Source organism: Chanos chanos, chromosome 2 (assembly GCF_902362185.1).
Source record: "Chanos chanos chromosome 2, fChaCha1.1, whole genome shotgun sequence".
NCBI lineage: Eukaryota > Metazoa > Chordata > Actinopteri > Gonorynchiformes > Chanidae > Chanos > Chanos chanos.
In genome coordinates, this window is record NC_044496.1 from 53,106,636 (window position 1) to 53,130,837 (window position 24,202).

The window sequence follows — 24,202 nt, forward strand, 5'->3', positions numbered from 1 at the left end:
GAAACTGCACAGTGGTCAGAAAAATCATTTTGCTGCATCTTGAATTTCAGGATGTATACATCAAGAGCGAATAGAAACCCTATCTTGATGACTCTGTGAACGATTTAATAGAGTTATAAATTCATCTTTGTTAGATTTTGTATCCTTGTACAGTTTTTGAATTAGCGTTAATCCATACCGTAATTGTCCGTATGCCTTTGTTCTTGGCTTGGACTCTTCCAATGACGGTCCAGCCATACCAAGTCACTGTGAAGAGGAGACCACACAATCCTCTTTCCTCTGACCTCGAGTGGTCTCAGGAAGTGGGAGGGGATGCATTTGCTAAGGGCAGGGTTGTCTCTTTTAGTGATTGCACTTTTGCTTTTTTTGAAAGTCATCCAACGCGAGTGTAGAGCGCCGTCTCCGTGGTCCGTATGTCAAAAGGGAGATGAGTATTTCACCAAGACGGAAAAGTCTCGTGATTCATCCAGCGATCGGCCTCTCGCTACGGGCTAGTCGCTACGTATCAGAGGACCAGTGAGTCAGACTGGAGCAGTTCTCCTGTGAATCCCTATTAAAGGATTTCATTGATTCAAATGCTCGGAAAAAGAAACCCCAGCACGCACCTTTTCATAAAGTTTTATTTCTGGTTGTAATAAAAGAGTTTCACTCCTGCCAGAGGCAGCACGGAGGGGCCCAGAGAATGAGGCTGTGCCAGAGACTCTTCACACAGAAGTGGCCAGTGTATAAGCCCAGCGTGTAATTAACATTCTGGTGGCAGAACTTTATCTGCTTTTTTGTCAGGAGCGCAACAACATAGGATTATTGAGAAACTGACTGGGTGAAAACTGATTTCCTTTTTTTTTTTTTTTTACTTTTTAAACTTAAATAGTGATTGAGGGATTCAAGGGCAGCAAATATAATCTGTATTACATGATAATAAAACGGTAATGTTCAGAGGAGCAGACCTCTCGTGATGTATCAAGATTCTTTGCATGAGGAGGAATGTCAAAAATGCTAGTTAAACGACTGACTTGTTCCATTCAAGAGGAAGTACAGAATTTATATATATTTAAGAAAAGTATAAATATATCTTTGTGGTTCAGGGGAGACAGGACTTGGGAAGTCTACGCTCATGGACACTTTGTTCAACACCAAGTTTGAGGGTGAGCCTAATCAACACAACCAACCTGGAGTGCAGCTCAAGTCCAACACTTACGAGCTCCAGGAGAGCAACGTGCGTCTGAAGCTGACCATCGTCAACACCGTAGGTTTTGGAGACCAGATCAACAAGGAGGACAGGTGAGCTTAATCGGGTTTAGGTTAGGATCTTTCCATTGTCTTCTGACTAGTTGCTCATTCTGATGCCTGTATACCACAAATCAGAGTAGTTCAAAAGAAGTACAGCGCATGTTTAATAATGAATGATTATTGGCAAACTCTTCCTTTTTGTGAAATTAGCCCCTTTTTTTCATGTCTCCTCAACGAACAGGCAAGGCAGGTTTGCGAGAGTTCAAATGATTCTTTGTCAAAATTTTCACAGAACACCTCAGGCATTGGTGTCAGGGTTTAATAAATGTTTATACTGTGTGAAAATGTACACCCCAGTCCTTAGACTTTGTCATCTAATCCCACAGTGTTTGCTCTCTGAGAACCTTCATAGAAATCGTGATGTCATGACATCAGTCAAAGCTCTGGTCCCAGGCCCTTGATGCCTGAGGACAGGAATGTGTTGGTTATGGAACCCTCTGACTGGTCGAAACTTCAAACCAGTTCTTTAACTCCACAACTACCAGTGCATTCTCAATAATGACCTTCTTACAGCATCGATCTCTAATAGAACTGAGCTGTGTAGGAGAATGTTCCTGAGTGGCTTTTCAGATGTGCTGTGTGGACTTCCTGTCTTGGCTCCAGCGTTTCTTTGATACTGTTACCACAAACTGATCTGTCTTTCCCCAAAGCTCTCTGCGTCTCATCTGACATTATTAATTTAATAACTTGCAGACGGGAATTCTCTGAAGATTCCCAGCACTAGCCTTTTGTTGCTACACCTCCTCTGGCTATAAGAGTCTAAGCCAACTTTCCTCTGTCCTTTTGTTGTCGCACCATATGTTGTCAAAATGAATGGGCCGCATGAGTTCAGGCCCGTTTTTCTATTTTTGCTGTTAAAATCATCATATGAATTTGGAAATGTACCGGTATGAAACGAGTTGGCGTGACAAAAGCTTCAGGTGGATAAACTTTCCTGAAACATTGTAAGGTCTCCCTGGAGCAACGTTGCTGGGAATTCCCCCACCCACTACTTTTTGTCTCACGTGTAATCCATGATCGTACTTTATTGTCGTTTGCGCAGCCTTTTGTTCCATCTTCTCTCATTGTCCTCGCAGTTACAAATCCATCGTGGAGTTCATCGACACCCAGTTTGAGGCCTACCTCCAGGAGGAGCTGAAGATCAAACGTACCCTGCACAGCTACCATGACACGCGTGTCCACGCCTGCCTGTACTTCATCGCCCCCACCGGACACTCCCTCAAGTCCCTCGACCTGGTCACCATGAAGAAACTGGACAGCAAAGTGAGTCGCTCTGCACGGTTGGCTTTCAGAGTCAGGGAGAGTTGACTTTTCGGCGTCTGGCCAGTACGTCTGGTTTGGTCTTAGATGCAGACTTCTCTACAGGAGTCCACTCTGTTTTGTGCATTGGATTCAATTAGATTTAGTTCCGTATCAGTCAGGCATCTGTAATTGGATTCTGTTGGTTTTAAGTTACATAGGAATTATTGACAGTGGAACGATACGATACAGGTGTCAGTGTATGTTATAGCAGTAATATTGCAGTCGCCGCCTCCACCCTCTTTTCTCGCCAGCTTTCGACTTGGGCCTCTGTTTGCCAAGACTCCCCCCCCCCCCCCCCAAACAAAAGCCTCTCTCTTAGCAGAGCAGCTGTGCCTACTCACAACCTCATATAACCCTTCACCAGACCCCAATCAAACGCCCACTCGCACTCACAGAGCCAAGTCAGATCGTTACTGCATTCTGGTGGCAAAACATCCTTTCCTGATTTTTTAGTTTTTTTTAATGTGTAGCCCGTAATGGTTAATGGAAAGCCACAAGGCAGAAGTGGTCCATTTTCATTGGATGTGAACAGCAAATAAGTGAAGCAGTTCTGTTAGCGCTGGTTGGTGGAGATATAGGCAGGCATTGTGTGAAATGACTCTGTGAGGCTGGAGGTCTGTCAGTGGCTCTGGGCTATGGGTGTAGGATGTGTGTTTGTTTAACCTTCAGCTCTGTCATTTCACACACTCCTCCATCTGGTATTCACCATTCCTAACACTCAAAATGGCGTAGTTTCTATCTTTGGAAGTGGACTGGTGGGTGGACGTTGTAGAGCCGGTTTATAACATGCATCTCAAGCGGAAGCTTATTTTCTGAATTCCTGAGCAATGTGTAGTGATTAATTTAATGCGGTAAAGATGGTCGCTGATTGGTTATGCGATCTTGGTACAGTCCTTGAAGATGTTGCGTCCTCCATATTAACTGAGATTGTTCAGTCAAAAAGGAAGCATTCCCTGAAATCACAAACGCTGCTGAAGTGTTTCTCCATGAAGATAAGGAAGACAAATTTAAAAACCTAGTGTCCTGGTGCTGGTGGTAGAATGTTTTCTTGTAAGTCTCTATGTTCACTGAGGCTCGGAAAGGCAGTAAGAGGTCTCTAAGTCTATTTATATCTTCACGGGGCCAGATGTTCCCAGCTCATCTTAAGATGCTTACATTCACATTTAATGGCCTTAGCAAGGTCAGGGAAAGGGGCTGGAAAGTTGGCATATACCCACAGTGGCACTTCCAGGTCTCTGTTTCTCTATGGACAGACAACTATTTGGACTTGTTTACACAGATGTACAATTTACCACATTGACTTTATCCCTAAATATACTGTAGGCACGAGCCAGATGCGCTAAGCCAAAGCTGCCAGTGTAAACTTAGCCAGTTTTAGTTTACACGCAAGATTTTTGATTTATTAACTTAGTACAACCACGGGCTGTGATAAGATCTTTTGAAATGTATCTGTATGATTGTGTCAATTTCATGTTATGGTACTGTTAGTTGAAAGACTAGTTGAATTTCGAAAAATGTTCATTCGGTATTGTAGAGGCTTTTAACATTGATTATATTATGTGAGCTCAGATCTGTTATGGTAACCACTGACTCCTGTTCTCCACAGGTAAACATTATTCCCATCATTGCCAAATCAGATGCCATCTCCAAAAGTGAACTCACCAAGTTCAAAATTAAAATCACCAGTGAACTGGTCAGCAACGGTGTCCAGATCTACCAGTTCCCCACGGACGATGAGACAGTTGCCGAGATCAACTCCACCATGAATGTAAGGAACCAAGTCTGAAAAGAATATATATTTATGTATCGCTCAAAGCCATATTTGAAATGTTGCTGGAAAGTGATGTATTCATAGTACAGCAGTTTTTTTTATGAAAGAAATGTCAGCGTTTCTGTAAGTCAGTACCAGCTGTGCTGTGTCATCTTTTGATTTACATTTTGCTTATGTACACCATCTTTGAGGGGCCACACTTGACATTTTGTGTGACAAAAGTAAGTGGTTAAAGCTGGACTGAGTCCATCTGGACCCGGGTCAGCCTCGTCTCATTCTGGTGGCTGTCAGGAAACAGCGGCGAAACACAGACAGGAACGCGGAACGAGTGAACGCTTTCATTTCAGGAAGTGTCATCTGTGGGAAAGGTCCTTGAGCTAACCAGCAAATCCCTGCAGAGTGCAGAGACCAGTAAACGAATGCAAATTCATATTCTGTCGCTCAGGCAGAACCGGCCGATTACTCACAGGCGCCCGTTCCCGTAGCTCCACCGGTCCACGCTCAAGGTCGTAAAATCCTAAGGGCTGCGATTTATGAAATGATATGTTAACAATCCCACCCAGCAGGGCGGTGCATGTGCGTGCCATTTTGGCAGTAATCTCACCAGCTGCCTCTTCAGAGTAGGAAGTCTCTTCGTATCTCTTCCGTGGTTTTTGCGAGGGCAGTCTTGACCGTCAGTGTCGTCCCTGTGAGATGGTGATGTAATGTCTGTTTCTGAAGATTTTCAGTCACTGAATTGACACTCTGAAGTGTTCCCGTAAAGTATATTCATGAAAATGACTTTGAGTGTTTCACGCACTGAACCTCTGTAATAACTAAAGTTTAAGAGTGCTAACCAGTGTATCACGCCAACATTCTCCTCTTGCGTTTACATCCTCACTTCTCACATGGAAGAGAATGCATTTATGTTTCTCTGTGTGTGTGTGTGTGTGTGTGTATCTGTGTCTGTTTGAGGAGGAATAATTTTTCTTGCGCTTTTTTACGACGTAGGGGCATTTGCCGTTTGCAGTGGTGGGAAGCACTGAGGAAGTGAAGATTGGGAACAAGATGGTGAAAGCGCGGCAGTACCCGTGGGGAACCGTTCAGGGTAAGCGCCGGTCACGTCTTCTAGAGGAAATGAGACCGAGATCCTCCTCTCGTTTGACCGTGGCCTCTTGTTCAGGATGTTCATGCTGATGTCTCTCTCCTCCGAGACTGCTGGAACTCAGCCCCTCCCTGTCAAGTCTGTAACCGTTTATGTCATCTTCACCTAGCCCCACCACCCTTCCACTTCTACATTCAATGCACCACTCCTAGATTTAGGTGGCACAGCCCTTTAGCTGGATTTAATGTGCGTGTGTGCCAAGCCAGTGGTAACGTTTAGACAATTTTACCCACATTCACACTGAGATATTGATTAGGTTTATAGATTTATATGTAGAAGGTCCATAAAACGACACAGGACTTAGTGATGACCAGATGTAGTGATATTTTAACCGGTTTGTCAAGTCCTCTCAGTCTCTTTGCATTTTAAACTGTGATGCTAATAGTGTTTAACATGCATCACATCACTTAGGATTCATCAGTCATTCGAATGACGCTTTGTAAGCACCAGGCCCTCATCTTGTTCCCCTCCCCCCTGAATGAAGCTCTCTTGTTGGGGGTAGGTACTCAAGTACGGGCTCCGTGGAGCGCAAATGCAACAGTGGTGTCCCCAGGCATTGTGTGTGACGCTGTGCTGCCTGTCTGCGCACATGAGGCCACGAGTATGCTCATGTGGCCGGCTGCTTTATTTAGTTTGCTGTGAAGTTGACCTGGTTGAGAAAATGTATGGCTCACTGGATGTTTGTAGTACTGTGTGTGCTTGTGTTTGTGTGTGTGCGTGTGTGTGTGTGTGTGTGTGTGTGTGTGTGTGTGTGTGTACATGCGTGCGTGCATTGCGGTTTGAATCCCAGGACACAGAGTGTTGGCCCAAAGGGAGTAGTTTAAATTAAGCCCTTTGCAGTTTAGAATAACAGTTGAGGAAAAACAACCAATTATTTAAGCTGAATGGTGATATTGTGAGATGTTCTGATTAGTTTAAATGAACTTACAGTGTTCACTCATGAAATGAATGCCAGTAGAGCTATAACGAAGTTGTTTTTTCTAGTGTGTTGACCAAAAAAACTTAAATTACAGTCACTGCCTAAACCTTATCCAGGCAACCCCCCAACCCCCCCAAAAGAAAAACCCCAGAGTAACAGAGTGCAGTGGGTGCAGCTGAGTGGATCTCAGATCGATGTTAATGCTTTGGCAGTGCTGGCTTGGTCTAGCAGAAATAAACTGTTGAACACACATTTGACATTGAAAGAAAAATGTTCTTTTAAACAAGGAAAACTTTTTTTTTCTTTTCTCTTACGTTGCGGACTGCATAGTTACATTATCGTGCTCGTTGTAGCTGTTGTAACGTTTTCTAGTGCTTGACACCCACATGTTTCTGTTCTTCTTAGATGAAAACAGTGTTCTACCGGCTCATTCATCTTACCAGACCCATTATTTGACCATGTGTTTTATTTTGAAAAGAGTGCAGTGTACAGTTCAATTACATTAAGGTGTATGTGAAGAAAGAGCGGTAAATGAATAGAAGAGAAGCATAAACTCTGATAATTGTGGCTATAATTTAAAATCCCCATGGTACATGTGAAAATACTTCCACACTGAGACAAGATAGCCCAGATGGATGGAGAACAAAACGCAGAGCTTCCTAATTCCTTTCTAATTCCTTCCTAATAACTTTCTTTGGTGCAAAAACGATGTGTTCTGTCTTAATTTTTTTTTTTAAATGATAAGGCTTTGTTTTTTGTATTGATGATATGTTGATGTATGATGAAATTCGGTTTGAAGTGTATGAGTTGCGTCCTGCTGTGTGTTTGACAGTGGAGAACGAGAGCCACTGTGACTTTGTGAAACTGAGAGAGATGCTGATCAGGGTGAACATGGAGGACCTGCGGGAGCAGACACACACCCGTCACTACGAGCTGTACCGACGCTGTAAACTGGAGGAGATGGGCTTCAAAGACACGGATCCCGACAGCAAACCTTTCAGGTAAGCAGCTCTGTCTGCTTGGCATTTTTAGCTTTATTTTTAGCCGTCCTTATTAGGGCCTTTTTTTTTTTTAGCTTTGAGGCCGCTTTTCAGAGACACCTTCAGCGTGAGCGCCTTCAATGTCACCACAGTTTGGATGGCTTCCAAACCAATAATCTTGTCACATTATGCCGTCGTCATTGTCTTCGGTGTGTAAACACCTCATGTTTTCTCACCCTCTCTCCTAGTCTCCAGGAGACATACGAGGCCAAGAGAAATGAGTTCATGGGTGAGCTGCAGAAGAAAGAGGAGGAGATGAGGCAGATGTTTGTCCAGAGAGTCAAGGAGAAGGAAGCAGAGCTGAAAGAGGCAGAGAAAGAAGTGAGTGTGTGTCGGATTTGGAATGAATTAGCATTTATCTCATTACGTGGGCATGAGTACACTGAGTCTTTGTCCCCCCCCCCCCGCCCCCCTTCGCTTGCAGCTCCATGAAAAGTTTGACCGTCTCAAGAAGCTGCACCAGGATGAAAAGAAGAAACTGGAGGACAAGAAGAAGGCTCTGGATGATGAGCTGAATGTGTTTAAGCAGAAGAAGACGGCTGCTGAGCTCCTGCAATCCCAGGCTCAGCAGGCAGGGGGCTCCACCACACTCAAGAGGGATAAAGAGAGGAAAAAGTAAGTACTTCCCTCTGTCCGTTCTTCTTCTTGGCTCTTCCTCACTCAGAAACATCTTTGAAAGCTCACGGAACTGAAGCTCAACAACCAACTACAAGAAGTTAGAGTGAATTCTGAGTTTTAACCGTAGACCACATTAACAAGAGCTGCCATCAAAGTGCTGTGTTGCCACTGAGTTTCTAGTTGAGCTAACTGTTTCTTCATCGTGACCTCTGTGACCATTTGAATTTATTGCCTAGCTATGTAACTTTCCATAAACCTTCAGGAATGTTATGATATATATGGTGTGGCTAAACTGTGTGATTATTCCGAGGTAAACATAGAGTAGATTGATTTTAAGCACTCTCATTTTGCATATTTCAATCCCAAGACATAAACACAGATATAGTGATTATTAATGAGTGCTTTCATTTTGCCCTTTTAACTGTTATTTGAGTGCTCTGAGCACAGTGGTTTTGTGTGTGTCCCGGTAACCCCATCCAGCGCTGTGACGTATGTTAAATGGATTACCACTAGACAACAGTGACTGGCATTAATGGTGTTTTAATGAGTCTGGACTGGATAGAGGCATCAGAGGACCATTCTTTAATTAGGTGTTTCAGCAGACGAATGTCCTCTTTTACCAAGCACTGCAGGGTTAGTGTGGGGTTGGTTTTCAGCAAAGACATGTTAATAATTTTAGTTTCACTGTGTTGGCTAAGAGTCAGTTAATTATGTTTATATACAGTTAAAAGCATATAATTAAGCAAATGTTTAATTAAAAACATTGCTCATCCAAATATGTAAACAATTTTTATTTACTAAGCCCAATTTTCAGAAACTTCTCACTGTGCTATTTTGTTTTTGACTTCATAAAGTGTATTGTTTATTCTCTTGTCTGATCAAGAAAATACTAAACAGTACTAAACAGAAAACACTAAACAGTAAAAACTGAACTAATCCGTAAATTGAAGATAGACACAATATTTTGGATCACCAGACAGACAGGGCACTCTGAAACGTACTCATCCCTGTCTGTGCAACACTATTGGGCTGCGTTTTCATCCAGCACTGCCTCTATGCGAGAGTTTTTAGTTAAGGATTAGGTACATGCTGAAACTTCTGAGAAAAGTGAAAGAGGGGTTGTCATCCTGTTTGTAATCACTCGTGGTTGTGTATTCAAGCTGATCTGGCCCCACACACCAGACCATAACTAAGGAAGAAGACAATTGCACTGAGAAGGTTTTTTTTTCTGTCTTTCTTCTTCTCCCTCTCCAATATTCTCTCTTCATTCCTCTCACTGACCCTTTTTATTGTCCTCCCAGAACTTTCCACAGAATATTTAACAAGCGGCTGCACACCATTCATCACTATTCTATTCAAGTCTATAAGTTACTGATGAAATACTATAGTTTCTTTTAAACATAGATTATTATTATTATTATTATTATTATTATTATTATTATTATTATTATTATTATTGTTGTTGTTGTTGTTGTTGTTGTGTGTGTGTTGTTTCTTTATCTGTAAATCATTCAAATCCTCTCAGCAGTTTTCCTCAGTAATCAAAAGACTTGAGTAGGACATGTGTAATCGTTGTTGTCTGAAATGGCATGTAACTTAGCCGTAGCATCTGGAAGACATCTGGGTCTTAGCATGTGTCACACACGTCACATCCATGCTGTTTTTTTTCCAGTTAATTCCTCACCTGCATGCAGCATGAGGCATGAGCCACCTTACAATGGTAAGGCTTCCAAAGCCAATGACAAATGCACTGGTTAATTCAAGTTAATGTATTCAGCTGTAGTCTGGTGTACACAGGCTAAACACTATTTTATTTGGGGGGGGAAAAAATGCATTTTTCCGTCCAGGCCTGAGACTCTCTGAGAACATTGTGACCAAAGAAACAGTAGATATCATGTCCCAAGCATCAGGGTCAGAGTTTATTACACCACCTCCTCCTCCTTACTTGATATGTTTCCCCATCTGCCCTCTGAATTGACAACAATCTGCTCTTGTGTTGGTCTCCAGCCCTTCTGTGAGTCCACACAAAAGTCTATTCAGTACCAAGCTCTCGCAGCTGGGACCCAGCGGTGTGCCACTGGTCCTTAAAATAACATTCACCGGGAACAATCCCTGTCCTTATCTCCATATAATAACCAATTGTGTCTGCGTTAAGTTATTACATATTGATTTATCAGAGAGGGGAAAGGGGGAGAGAAGAAAAGGTGGTGGATGTTGCAATGCCTGTCCATCACTAGCGTGTGAATATTATTGTTCTCCAGTGAGCAACCGAGAAACAGACATAATTATTAGACAGATAGGTGATTTAAACATCACTTCTCTTTAAGGCCTTAGGCCTTGTTCATAGCACTGAATAAGATAGATCTGCAGCTCAGCATACCTGATGTCAAAAACGTGGGTTTCCCCAATAGCGGCAACAATAGCTTTATTAATTGTACACGTTGAGATGACCATCTCAACTTTGGAGGTTTAAACTTTAAGTTTGTATTTAGTTTAATTTCTCAGAGGGCTCTAAATGCTTTTTCATTGGCTTTGTCCCATTGTCTCTACACACTCTGAATACATTCACTGCATAACATCACTAACATGGATGTGCTTTTTTTCTTTCCTGTTTTGTTTTTTTTCTTTTGTGTGTGTGTTTGTAAATTAATTTAATAGACTGTAACCTGTAGAGAAGAATAATCCTCCTTCTTTCTCATTTCCAGTTCAGGATTCCTGTAGAAAGTGCTCTCCCAACCAGCTGTGAATGAATTCTCTTCCACCCCTCCTGAGCCATGCTGTTCCTTGTTACCCTCCTCTCCCCCTTTTTTACCCCCAGTTTCATAGATGCCCCCCCCCCCCATGCTGCGGAAGGAATGCAAATGAGAACGGAATCCTAGACTCAAATGCATTCTTTCTCCAACACTCCTTTATTTCATACAATTTTTACAAGCCAGTGTTTTCTCTTTTCTGAAGCTGCCTTTTTTTTTTTAATTTTAATTTTTTTTTTTGTTATTGTTGTTCTTGTTGTTTAAGATAATATTGATGTGTTTTGCATGACTTGAGGGTGTGCTTTAATATTAACATGTATGACTACTGCTGTGGCAAGCAAGAGAGTGTCACCAGGCTGGAATGAGACCTAGCATCAGAAGTGGTTGGTCCTTGATGACCGGCGTGTTGTTGTTTTAAACCTCATCTGATGTAGCATGTACCAACCAGTAGAACATACCTCCCTCTAGTCCTTCTAAAATTACTGATAAAATTACTGATACAGTAATTTTATCAGTACAGTAATTTTATGAAGTGGATTCATCAGCACGGCACTGAATGACTTTGCAGCCAGACGAAATGGTGAAATCACGTTTACTTAACTCCAAACTGCATAATTCTGATGAATTCTTATGTTGTTGTTGTTGTTGTTGATGATGGTTGGTCTCATTTTGCCTGATGCATGTTTTATTAATTCTGTTTGTTTTCCTACTATACCTCAGTATCTTTTTATGAACATTCCAAAGCACACTTGTATTAGGCTAGCTTTCACTTTGGCACATTTCAGCTTAAATCATTTGTATGTTCCCAAATCCTTTTTTAGAACAAATACAATTTATTTTATTTTTCCTCACAATGATAAAAAAAATTGCTTTTTCTACATTTGAGACAAAAATAATAATTGTGTAGGGGTCGAATATTGCACTTGTATTGGTGTACACAAAAGGTTTTCTGATATCCAAACGTAAAAAATAAATGGCAACTTTCACCCAAAATATTAATTGTGACTAAAGTTATTGTGTACAACATGTTTTAGATTTCTTTTATTTTTCTTTTCTAAGCTGAAATGTGATGCTATGCTGAATATGTGCGAGAAATAAGAAGTAATATGTTTGATGAGATTTAAAACAGGGATTTTGTTCATTTTACCAGTGACATTCTAAAACAATATATCTACCCCATAACACAAACAGAGAATTGGATAAAAAGGTGTAAATTTGGACATCCTTAGCTGTCAGTCGGGGAAGTTTACGTTGAATTATGTTTTACAAAGCTTTGTGAAGAAGCCTCATTGAAAAACTCCTTCTTGTCTGAACTCCATGAAATGCTACCTCCATGAAATGCTACCTCCATGTGCAAAGAGATATATTTATACATTACCCTCATTTGATGAATGATTCTTTATTTGAAAGATATTTATTCCAGCTACCAGCAGCTCCTGTTTCTGAAGCAACTTTTACAACACCTGTGTTTCCAATTTGCAGATGATTCACGAGTTTTCTATTTTTGAATGAAAGGTACCATTTCTTAAAATATGTGTTTATCTCAGATGCCACTGGCACTGTCTTTCCTAAATAACTAATGGAAGTTGGTACCCTTTTTCTATTTCAGTGGTTTTGTGGGGTGTTGAGGTGACATGGGTATACCTGTCAGTCTTTTGTCTGGTCTCTGTCTCAATGGGCAACTGAAGGAACGGCTAAAGCTATTATGTGTGTGTGTGTGTGTGTGTGTGTGATATGCCTCCTTTCCCTACAGTCTCCCTGCTCATGGCTATGTGTATATTTACTTTCCTTTGCAGTAATCCCTGGCTCTGCACTGAGTAATTCCACCACCCTCATGACTTTGTTCAGGGACCAGGCCTGTGGCTTATGGGTGACGGGTACCCAAAGGCTGAGGGAGGCAGTGTGGACCTCAGGGGTGGGGGAGGGGGGGGGTGAGATGATTACATGGGGAGTTTTCATTGCAGCTCTAACTAATGTTGTTTGTGTATTGTGTTACTAAATCTTGTCTCCTGCTTATGGCCTGTGCTTATTAACTGAGCACCATTTTGTAATGCTGTACGTGACTAATTTGCTCAAATGCTAATGTTGTGCTTTATTGAACATACAGGCTTATTTTAGAAGATAAATTACATGCTCTCAGTAAATCCCAATATGGACTGCCTTGATCAATAGCAGTCATACTATTTATTTCTGAGTGTTTAAAATATATTTTAAGTCAACGGTGCCTACCAGCTAGATATTTAAACACCAAAACACCATTTTTAGTTGTGAATATGAAATCAGTTATCTTTCATTCTTTCCTTTTTGCAAAAAGCTTCTCTTGTATACACTTACTAACAAGACACTGGCACAATGGCTTCCTGCCTGCTCAAAACATTCTGTGCTTTTAATCTCCAGCAGAAAAATGAAGCGACAATTTCTTATTGCTCCCTTTTTGAACCGTGTCCTCCTCTATGCCCTGTTGCTCAGACTGGCTGCTTGATGCTCCTCTGCTAATCTGCCTTTGTGTCTCTTTCTCTTTCCCTAGCTTCTTTTAAATCTGTCTTGGCCGCCTGTTTTGAAGAGAGGAACTTGCAACTTCCACAAGAACTAAACACCCATTCCCTCTTACTGTTTCTGTAATTTCGTCACCTTTTAAAACATTTTTCCAGATTCCATACTGTCTGCTCTATTGAACATGGCCTTATGTAGACTATACTCAGTTTTCTTTTTTTTCACAACAAGCTTAAGATCTGCTTCCCAATTAGGGCATGTCCTAATGGTCCTTCAGTAAGATTTACAGTTCTGTCATAGTGAGTGTTCAGAAACAAAGTTCTGGTATTACAGTGAAGTGAAGACGATTTAGAAGAGCGTGAGTTAATGAAAAATAAGCTTTTTAACGTTTTTTTTTTTTTTTTCGTTTGTTTTGCAAGTTGATTAAGTTATAACTTTTTATATTTGCATTGAAATTATCTGGAGTTCTCTCTTAAGTGTGTGAATTAATATATATATATACCCTTGAAAAGATGAGTTTTCAGTGATGCGAGGGATAGTGTAGATGTTTCCCTATTTTTGTTTCAATTGTATGATGTTCAGTATGAATTCCCATTTGAACTGAGAGGATGTGAAACTAAGTGTAAGTCCACAATTAAATACATTTCAATTTATTTCGCAAGACTTGAAAATAATGACTTACTGGCTGTGATATGTAAAGAAAACCCAAAGAAAACATGGATGCATGTTCCTTGGTTATAGAGTAGCGTTTTATGCCTACCATCAAAAAGAAAAATAGTCAATAAATTAAAATTTTAGTGCTTGAAATCACTGAACAAGATCACATCTACATATAAATGTTGTTTGAACTGCAGTCATTTCTGATTATATCGTAATGGTTTTCAGAAAAATGAATAGAGAAACATATATTAGATGCTACACAGGTCACATTCGTAACCCCTCTCAAATGATGGTGTATTTTTTGGCAATGTTGTATGAAGTTTGCATGGTCTTTTCGACATTTAAAAAAAAAAAAAAAAAAATAGAATGACGTTTTCAACAACTTTTAAGGGTCTTTACTTTGTATTTAAGTCAAGTTGTTTGCTTCATTCAGCATTTACATCAAAAGTTCTTTGATGCAGGCCTTCTTTTGTTTTTATTGTGTATTTATTCCTGTCGTAGTATGCAGTTAAATTTGCTCTGATTTCAGTGCCCATTTGCCAAATATTACATCTAGATAGACAATTTGATCATTTAAAAAAACAAATGCCAGATACAGATATTCATGCATATATATTATTTATAAGGATCTATTTTGTGTATTGAAGTGGAAAGTTGTATTAATGAAAAAAAAAGAAGTGTCAGGAAGTGATTTTCTATGTCAAAACAATTTTGGTTGTCATGACTAATAATACATTTTTCTACCATCTGCCATTTTTTTCCCCACCCTGTCAATTCTCCCATTCCCTCTCATACCATAAAATTGTGAAATATTTAATTGTTGTAAGACTCCATTGGTGTACATTTTCAATAAAATTACAGCAAAAGAAATAATGTCTTTGTGATATCACTGTCCATTGGTAAGCATCTGTATATGCTGTTCGTTCTGCACTTTCCGTAACAAGTGTTGCTACGGTTACAAAAATCCAATTATGTTTTCCCTGTCATAAATACAGCACAATTAGACATGAACAAAGCCTTGATCGTTCCGCAGTTCTTCATAATTACATGAGTGTTACATCATCACTGAAGTGACAAGTAGCCTATAACAATTTGAATGTCACTTCGACCACAAAAATGAAAACTGTGCTCAGTGCCATACTTCAAATCAGTTACGTCTGTTTTATGGACTAGTACAGTATTCGAAGTATGACAGTTAATTAAGCTGAAGATTTGTATGATGTGCTACCAGACGTAAGAGTTCCCTGGCCATTCTAAGGTCCTTTACACACTATTTTATGAAACGTCATCTAACCACACGTGGGCGCTGGAGTGTCTGTTACCTGTCACAGAGTGGGGCTGGGATAGAGATACCCAAATTTATTATATTTAGCTCATAAATACTGACTCAATATTTAAGTGCACTGTAGAAATGCCTCAGTGTTTGTTTCTTGTATAACTCCTACACTGCCTCACCAAGAAGAATAAACATGTGATTTCTTTTGGCTATTCTGTGTGTCCTCCTCCGTGGCCTCTATGTGGCGCTAACTCGCTCAGGAAGCAAAACAGCACAGACAGAACATTGCCCTTCGCCTGGTCTGGCAAAAGAATTTCAATAGCTGTTGTCCGTTTCGTTAAATAAATATGTCCACTACTACCGGTGGCGGAGAGTTTGGTAATCCTCTTCGGAAGTTTAAGCTTGTGTTCTTGGGTGAGCAGAGCGGTAAGTAATTGCAGGCTGTATTTATATTTCATGTGACATGAAAAGAGGGAAACCGATGGACAGGCCGAGTTAGGGATGCTTATAGATAATGGAAGGCCCAAACAATGTCATATGAAATTAGAGACTTATACGCAGGAAAGCAGATAAAACTACGTGTTTATCAAAAGCCAAGTCGTATAATGTTGTTTTAACGTTAGATATTGATTATGGCATAGAATTATGGCTAACTAGCTGACGTAAATGTCAGCCACGTAATGCAGGTACAAGCTTGCACCTAACCAGCTAGAAAGCTAGTAGAATAGTATTCAGTGATTGAAATCAGTTAGCTAATATTTTGCTCTTGTGTCAAGAAATTAGATGTAACCCAACACCATACAGTAAAGTGTTCCAAATCGTTCAGTCGCTTGAAAGTACTTCTAATGCGGGACCCTGTCTACAGAGCTAACACGGCATTTTTAGAAAATCGGACGGCTAAGCTAGCTAGTTATCTTGGCTAATGTTGCCGGATTGCTGTCTCAGAGCCCCGTGGCTTGTCCCTGAGTAAGTTCACGATAATTCACACTATTAAGCCTTATCAGCAGTCATTGTCTGTAGACTACATTACCCCTGTAGTTTTTAAGGCTTTCCTTCTATCAGGTATCACAAAAGGAACATAAATAGAACGTGTTAGGCTGGCTAGCATCCTGGCCGCCAGCTGTGTATGTGCTAGCTGAGCTAACAAAACAAATTTTAGCCAAAGACCCAGCATGTTAAAGTCGGCGTAGTCGGTGACATCAGTTTGAAATCTAGGGCCTTATTTTCGCTGCTGCAAACATCAAGGGTGACGTTCAAGTAATATGCTATTAGATACGGCTTTTAAATTCATATCCCTTCCACAGTTTGTTTTTAGTTTCATATCTTGTTTCTTTTTTGTATGAAAGGATAGTGGCACCACCCATGTTGCCAACTCAGCGCTGTCAGTGCAGCAGCGTCGTCATTGGATGGCTAGTTTCATCACTTAGTAGCTAACCTGAACACCTGAGGCCCATTATTTCATGTTTTTGCAAGTGACATGGCTTAGAAAAAAAAAAAAAAAACACGTAGCAATACAGGTCGTTGTTCTGTTTCTTCACAGTGGGGAAGACCTCGCTCATCACCAGGTTCATGTATGATAGTTTTGATAACACCTACCAGGTAAGCTAACCGTTGCTGTCAGTTGAACGTTTAAATTGGCAAACGTGCCAAGAAAGTGTAGTATCATTCTCCAGTCAATTAGTTGTTGTTAACATCAAATCGAGACACTTAAATTTTACCAGTATATAGAGGTACAATATCAGGGAATGTGGCCCATAGCTACATTCTGTTTTATCGAATTTTGCCTGTTGGCAGACATCCACAGTGCCTTAAGCTCAGAGATCAAGATTTTTGCTTGGATGTAGTGGGATGGTCAGTGCAGTTGGCACACTGGAGAGACCAGTTTTTTTTTAATCGTGTTGATGTACATCTTAGAGTATACATTGTGCTGTCTTTTTCCCTAGGCCACAATTGGTATAGACTTTCTATCAAAGACCATGTACTTGGAAGATCGCACGGTAGGCCGCATATTGATCATAGCTAACCACTGTCTTTGATTTAGCTTTCACCTTAACGATTGTCCAAATAGGCACTTTCACATCAGCTTACTTTCTGCTGAAGAGTAGTGTCATGACTGTAGTTTTTCCATGTCCATTAGAATACTTCACCGTGCATCATATTTAAAAAAAAAAAAAATGTGTAGTTTTCATTTCTCCATTTTGTGCATGCCTCAGTTTTCCATACTTCTTCTCCTAAGTTTACCATTAGTGCATTGTCAATTGTTTTCGTTCTCCATTTTAAGTTTGGTTATGTCTTTGTCCATGCCATCACCTCCACCCCCCCCCACCCCCCCGTCTTTCATGGCTGGATGCCGAATCGTTGCCCATGCTTCTTGTGCCTGCATGGACGGCCACAGATTCGGCTACAGCTGTGGGACACTGCCGGGCAGGAACGCTTCCGCAGCCTCATCCCCAGTTACATCCGTGACTCAGCAGCTGCTGTGGTGGTCTATGACATAGCAAGTAGGTAGCTGTTGCCCCCACCCCGTTGCCCTTAGCGCATGGTGGGGGTAAAGCTTGGAGCTGCCAGGTTGAGTGGCCATTCTTGAAGCTTCACCACTAATGTTGGATCACACTGAATTCGTGTGGTTTTACAGTCAAAACATTTTGACAGGACCGTTTTTCCAGGCTAACCAATGTCATATCATTTGACTCTCAAATTTGAGGCCAAAATCGGCACGAAGGCAGTTACAGTCTTCTGGATGAATGAAAAAAGGTGTGTCCAACAGTGTCTTTGCTCACTGAATGCTACTCCTCAAGCAGCTCTCCTAGGAGCAGGGACAGGGAAATGCAATCAAATAAAGGTCTTTCATAACTCGTTCGTTTACAATAAATGTTTCAGCACCTACGACTTGAAACCGTTATACCTTTACCAGCGGATACATAAAGAATTATTATTACATATTAGTTTTGCCTGCCCGGTGGCTGGTTGCGCTTTTATTGGGTTGCATTTCCTTTATTCCTGGAAGGTTGGTGATTTGTGTGTTTTTTTTCTCTCTCTCTCTCTCTCTGCTTGCTCTCTCGCACCCTTTTTTACGACCTCTTCACGTCTGTGCCGTTGTCTGTTTTTCTCCTCCTCCGTTCCTCTCCTTTCTCTCGTCTCCGTGCCTACGGCTGGATCCTCAGGTTCGGCTGCAGCTGTGGGACACTGCAGGGCAGGAGCGCTTCCGTAGCCTCATCCCCAGCTACATCCGCGACTCCACCATTGCTGTGGTGGTTTATGACATCACCAGTGAGTCAGAGCCTCACTCGTTGACTTAGCAAAGAAATGTGCCCCCCCCCCCCCCCCCCTCCCCGCAAAAGGGACTGTTAGCATTGTGCAAACACTAGGTTCATGGCCACGCGCATTAGTTGTACAGCTATGGGATTATATGTTCTGTGTATTTTTGTAAGGTTGGGGATATGGTGTTAAAATGGTTTTCACATTAACACAAAGAGACTGTTTTGTTGGGATGTTTGAGATAGCGTGTCCTTCATGTTTAAGAAAAATTTCAGCTGGACCTCTTTCTACTGTTTTTATTAACTTTCCTCACTAACAGTCTGCTGACTTTGTTCTAGTTTTTTTTTTTTCAAAGAGCATGCCTTTTGTGTGCAGCGAATGCAAAAATGACTGATCATTTCACATGCAAAGCAAAATTTCACTCTGAAATGATCACAGCCTTTATCTGTCCAAACCAGTCTGTTGAAACATTGAGTGGAATCTGCTCTGTCCAAAGGGGTACAGGCTCAGAAATGTCTGCGTGTCTTTCCCTCAGATCTGAATTCCTTCCAGCAAACCTCAAAGTGGATAGACGATGTTAGAACAGAGAGAGGAAGTGATGTCATCATCATGCTGGTTGGCAACAAAACAGATTTGGCTGATAAAAGGTATTGTAATGTCAACAAATAGCCTACTGAGTATGTATAGACAATACTGAGGAGATGCTTGGATGTAAGAGACACTGGTTGGTGCGAATTGGATGAAGAGTCTCTTGACCCTGCCTGTAACTAGAAAGGCTTTCCTTCCCCTGCCATTTTTGTATTTAGTTTCTCATCCCTCTTGATACATTTTTTTTTCATACTGTGTTTTAGACTTTTTTTGTTTTCCTTTTCATTTTTTAATGTACTTTTCATCTTAAGGTTTGTGTTATGTTTCCTTATTGATTTACCCGCTGTTGTGAAATTTCTGTTTGGACCTTGTCTTTATTTTTTTTTGTTGTTGTTGTTGTTTTTTTTTTCATTTTAAAATTTGATTTTTTTTTTTATATCCCTGTTCTGTTTCTTCATCTCCATTTTTGATTTGACAATCTCCACAAACCCGGACAATGGCAGGCAAGTCTCGGTAGAGGCTGCAGAGAAGAAAGCTCGGGAGCTCAATGTGATGTACATAGAGACCAGCGCCAAAGCTGGCTATAACGTTAAACAGGTGGGTCTCAGTATGTCACCGCAAGGGTGCTGATGCTCTCTCTTCAGCGCTTAATCCACGCTGCACCTTCAAATAGTTAACTTGGCGCTGTTGTGGTTTTAGCAACAAGCGATGTCCTTTCTGAGCGAAACCGCTGATTTCTGTCTTTCCAGCCGCTAAAAGGGTCCTGATCAAAATACTAAAACCTCTCTTCTCTGTTATTACTTGGAATCTGAGCTTTCTGTTTTCTCTGTCCTCTTTTTTTTTTTTTTCCTTCCTTCCTCTTCTTGGCTTTTGTTTGTTTTTTTTTTTTTCCCTTTCCTTCTTCTTTCCCCTATGTCTGTCTGTCTTGTCTGTCCACTTGGCGCTGCTCTGGCCCGAGCAGACAGATTACCACGGAGGAGGGTGAACAGAGGGCGAAGGAACTGAATGTCATGTTCATTGAAACCAGCGCAAAGACTGGCTACAATGTCAAACAGGTAGACATCTCTGTGACGCGAGGAAAGGCCGGTCCCATGTGCCCTCGTTCTCCCAGTACCTCTCGCCGCGATCCCCCACTACACCCTCCCCTCCCCTCCCCTCTCCATATCACTCTAAAGCCTTGCTCTGTGTGAATAGCGCCTGCCCTTTTATCTTCCCCCTTGTTTCAATTCCACAGGTGTTTCTGAGGTACTCTTCTGTGGACTGCTCCTTTTTTTTTTTTTTTCTTTTGATCACTGTCAGTTGTATCATTTCTTTTTGTATTCATGTGTAGTATTTGCTTGTATTGCATCCCTTTTTGTGTGTGTGTGTGTTACTGACTTTCTTTTGTACGCAAGTGAGTTATTGCCAGTGATAATTCTATGATAGCTGCAGTAGTTTTTAGTTTTGAAGTTTAATTATTGGTCTTAGGAGTACTTTTTTTTTTTTTTTTTTTTGTAAGCACCATCTTAACTTTCTCACGCGGTCACACTTTGTAATTCAAAGTAGCCACTTGCTTTACGTTGCTTTTCTCTCTACGCATATTTTTCCTACCTGTGCCAGCGCTTCTTTTGGCAATGACATGGAATAATGAATGTACCAAGAATGCAGTTATGTCACATTATTGTAATGTCAGTTCACAGTCTGTGTCAGTGCCACATTTTCATATTTCATATTTGTTTAAAAATTTGTTTGTTACTCTTGCTGAATGAAGAGATTTTATGTGGAAAATATAAACCATTCCTGTCACCTCGACAGCTGTTCCGCCGTGTGGCTGCAGCCTTACCCGGGATGGATAGCACACCAGAGAAGAGCAAAGAGGACAGTATCCTTTATTATCATGCCATTTGCTTTAAAGTGTAATTAGTTATTCATTTACCATTTTAACATGATCCAGGCTTTCAGAGGTTCACTCACTTCATTTCCATTTGAGAACTCTTTTTTTTAGGGGGGGTCAAATTAGGTCAAATGTGTGAACAATAATAAGTTCAGCGTGGATATTTTGACTTAGTCGAGCTTAACGACAATGGCTGCATTTTTTCCTTAATGTCCCCTTCTCAGTGATTGACATTAAACTGGAGAAGCCACCAGAGCTGCCAGTGACGGAGAGCAGCTGCTCATGCTAGTGATCACCTCAGACCCCTCCCACCACCCACCAGTCTTGCCTCCTCCTCCCCACCAACAGCTTGTCTCTCAGTGGCCACTCGCTCCACGCATGGCCCTGTGCCATGGGCTGGAGACTCTTCTCTCTCTCTCTCTCTCTGTCTCTGTCTCTCTCTCTCGCTCTCTCTCTCTCTCTCCCTTCCCCTCGACTCAGTGACTTTTTGAAGTAACCGTGTGGATGTGCTATTACTCTGTATTAAAACAGATTATCGAAAGATACATATATATTAAAATATATTAAAAACAAAACAAAACAAAAAAACAAACCCAAACAGTGAATTGAAAGCATAGGTTAATTAATGAATCGCTGAAATTGTTCGATTTGCTCAGATTCTCCATCTATTTCAACTGCATGGCATAATCTAGCACTACAGACATGGCTCACTGCTCTCGGGTTCTGACACTTTTCTTGGAGCATCAGTGCTGTCACACCTTGTCGTTGTAAAGTCATTTTGTTTCAGATGATATAATTGTAAGGTCAAGGTTGTCATGTCTTGATGCCTTGCTTTTTGATTTCAGTGGAGAGGCAGCAAGGGAGAACTAGAAATCATTATGTATTAAGAGACTAAAAAAAAAAAAAAAAGGAAAAAAAATTTACTGATTAGTTATTTTATTTATGCTCTTTATTCATGAAACTTGGTCAGTAGTTCTTTTCTTATGATATAAAACTGATACAAAAAAAAATCTTAAATACTGAACAAAGGGAACACTTCTAGATCCCAGTAGTGACGTCACCTGAACTTTAACAAACTTTACATTGTTGTCAGTGCTATCCTGTTTATGGTGTGAGGGACCAGTCAGAATGAAAGGTCCTCAGTTTCACTAATGGGCCAAAAATAGGACTTGGGAGTAGTTTGCTTGGAGATGAGCTTCTACAAGCTGACCTTCCCTGTTTTAGATCTTTAGGGGATAGGATGTACCTTATTGGGGGGGGGGAGGGGGGTGTCAGTCCATATTAGTGAATAAACCTAACCTTGATTTATAAAACTGAAATGCTAAATAGTAATACTAACATGCCGCATAAAAAAAATCCGATCTTACACATGAGGCCTAGAAGCAGGTCTCCTCTTGATATTGTTCAGTCACACTAAGAGGTAGAACATCTCTTTGCTCTCCCTCACACTGTTTTGCTTTGTCTTCTCTCTTTTTGGGGTATACCCTCTTTGTAGTATTGGCATGTGCTATCTGATGATGGTAGAACACGAAAAGGCCTTGGGGTTTTTTTTTTTCTTTTATTTTTATTATTATTATTATTATTTTGTCCTTCTGTGCACAGGGCGCACAGCATCGAGCCACAGTGATGAACTTTTAGAAGAGGCCTGCTGGCTTTTGTTGACCTGCAAGAGTTTCTTTGTTCGGCAGATACTTGGAGTTTTGTATTTTGCTGCAAATGCTTGAGCATAGAGAAAAACATGTTTAGGAGTATATTAACATATGTTGCTGTTGCTTGTATCAGACTGTTGGTTTTAAAAACGTGTCAGTTTATTTATTCTAATCACATTACGACAGGAGAAAAAAAAAAGTATGCTTCACCAAAATGGCACTTGCCAACACAGGAAAATAAGCAGTTAATTTATTGTTTATGTTTCTGCCTGGACTTGGATACTGTATCACAAAGGCCTAGTTATGTCTTGTTGCTATGGTCACACTAATTATGACTTCTCTCTCCCACTTGTATAGTCAGTGTCACTTGGCTGTATTCATAGTTGATTGAAAGCTCACGTTGTTTCCTCAGCACAGGGCATCACGCAACTATGTGTTTTACCAACAGCACACATACCTTTCAGCTGTAGCTCGTTTTAAAATGTTAACATTTTACATAATGTGAAAACGGTTCATTAATTAGGCCACGAACAAACCTAAACAGCTCTCTTATTACTTGTCACTGACTGAATACTCGGCTTTGTGCTATTCTGAAGTGTGTCTATTTGAAATTTGCTGTCTACTAGTGTTTAGCAAAGTTTGTGTGAAAAAAAAATGTATTATTATCTGCTGTAAAAAAGAAAAAAAAGGAAGGTTAAAAAGAAACACAGAAGTGTATCACATGAAATAAAGATATTTCACCAAATACGTGAATGGAATGCTTATTTTGCGAATGTGATTGTTCTGATAATTTTTTTGTAACAAACTAGTAAGAGCTAAACACGATTTTATTTCACGCCACGCTGAGTTTAGGTTACGTGAAAGTGTAATAGTAGTTATACAAATCCGGCTTTTGTTAGAACCATTCAAACATAAAGGAATTGTGCGGAGATCACAATAGCTGAAACCTTCGATACTGAATAGGTAATATCATTTAAATTATAAGTAAATACGTTTTGAACCATAAAATAATCTAGTCTTGAAACCATCGCCTCCGCAATTGCAAATCAGAAAATAAATACCAGTTTCGTGTAAAAATGAATAATAACAGGAGGTACATAAATGGACTGTGAAAACAAATACTGTTAGCGACAACGTAGGGTGATTAGTTTCGGTCACTCAAAGGCGGTGTCGTTAGCAAGACTGTCACTGAAACACGTGAATTGATTATGTGGACCTTTTCCGAGGATCCATTGTGCATTTAAGACACAAGCCAAAGGAGACAGTGACATCATTACTATCAGGAATGGACTGTCCGGACACACCTTGAAATAGCGCCTAAGTCGCGTAGGAGTGTCATCGTCATCATCATTATCAGGATCAGGCGTTCCACAAGATACTTAAAAAGTTGCAAATCACCGAGTAAGGTTTAATTTTTAAGCGCCCTGCCCATGCTTCCGCTATTTTACAAATAGCTTACCTCTTCAAGGCACATGCGTGCACCTACATACACCTGTCTTGGTTCCGGAAGTAGAGACCAGTTGCCGCACTCAAGACAGGTAGTCATGACAAAAATCCAGTCGAGCTTGAAA

At 40.7% G+C, this 24,202-nt stretch overlaps 2 protein-coding genes across 6 annotated transcripts in view; both read left to right on the top strand.

Moving 5' to 3' along the window:
* septin6 (septin 6) overlaps positions 1-12,655 on the top strand; it is a 16,994-nt gene extending 4,339 nt beyond the window's left edge. Inside the window, exons 3-10 of one of the 2 annotated variants that reach the window (XM_030764813.1) lie at positions 1,086-1,281; positions 2,367-2,553; positions 4,199-4,360; positions 5,354-5,450; positions 7,259-7,427; positions 7,655-7,787; positions 7,891-8,081; positions 12,631-12,655. In XM_030764813.1, the coding sequence (XP_030620673.1) occupies positions 1,086-1,281; positions 2,367-2,553; positions 4,199-4,360; positions 5,354-5,450; positions 7,259-7,427; positions 7,655-7,787; positions 7,891-8,081; positions 12,631-12,655 (1,160 nt within the window). Of the gene's footprint in view, positions 1-1,085; positions 1,282-2,366; positions 2,554-4,198; positions 4,361-5,353; positions 5,451-7,258; positions 7,428-7,654; positions 7,788-7,890; positions 8,082-10,789; positions 10,895-12,630 lie in introns of those variants that run through there. The other variant, XM_030764812.1, reaches the window with a different exon arrangement.
* Positions 12,656-15,549: 2,894 nt separating this feature from the next.
* On the top strand, positions 15,550-22,228 carry rab41 (RAB41, member RAS oncogene family). 4 transcript variants are annotated; one of them, XM_030794487.1, is made up of 8 exons: positions 15,550-15,689; positions 16,804-16,862; positions 17,207-17,260; positions 17,659-17,764; positions 19,057-19,168; positions 19,613-19,706; positions 20,904-20,970; positions 21,207-22,228. In XM_030794487.1, exons 1-8 carry the CDS (start codon positions 15,611-15,613, stop codon positions 21,269-21,271), a joined length of 636 nt encoding a protein of 211 aa, XP_030650347.1. In that variant the 5' UTR covers positions 15,550-15,610; the 3' UTR covers positions 21,272-22,228. The 4 variants fall into 4 exon arrangements, with proteins under 4 accessions (XP_030650347.1, XP_030650348.1, XP_030650350.1 ...); XM_030794488.1 differs by lacking the exon at positions 19,613-19,706 and adding an exon at positions 20,071-20,164; XM_030794490.1 differs by lacking the exons at positions 17,659-17,764; positions 19,613-19,706 and adding exons at positions 18,428-18,533; positions 20,071-20,164.
* Positions 22,229-24,202: the final 1,974 nt, after the last annotated feature.

Bases quoted from the DNA above. Each gene is read 5' to 3' on its own strand.
- rab41 (XM_030794487.1), top strand. From the start codon at position 15,611: ATGTCCACTACTACCGGTGGCGGAGAGTTTGGTAATCCTCTTCGGAAG. The intron at 17,261-17,658 runs GTAGGCCGCATA...GGACGGCCACAG, and splicing joins TGTACTTGGAAGATCGCACG to ATTCGGCTACAGCTGTGGGA. The intron at 19,169-19,612 runs GTATTGTAATGT...GGACAATGGCAG, and splicing joins ACAGATTTGGCTGATAAAAG to GCAAGTCTCGGTAGAGGCTG.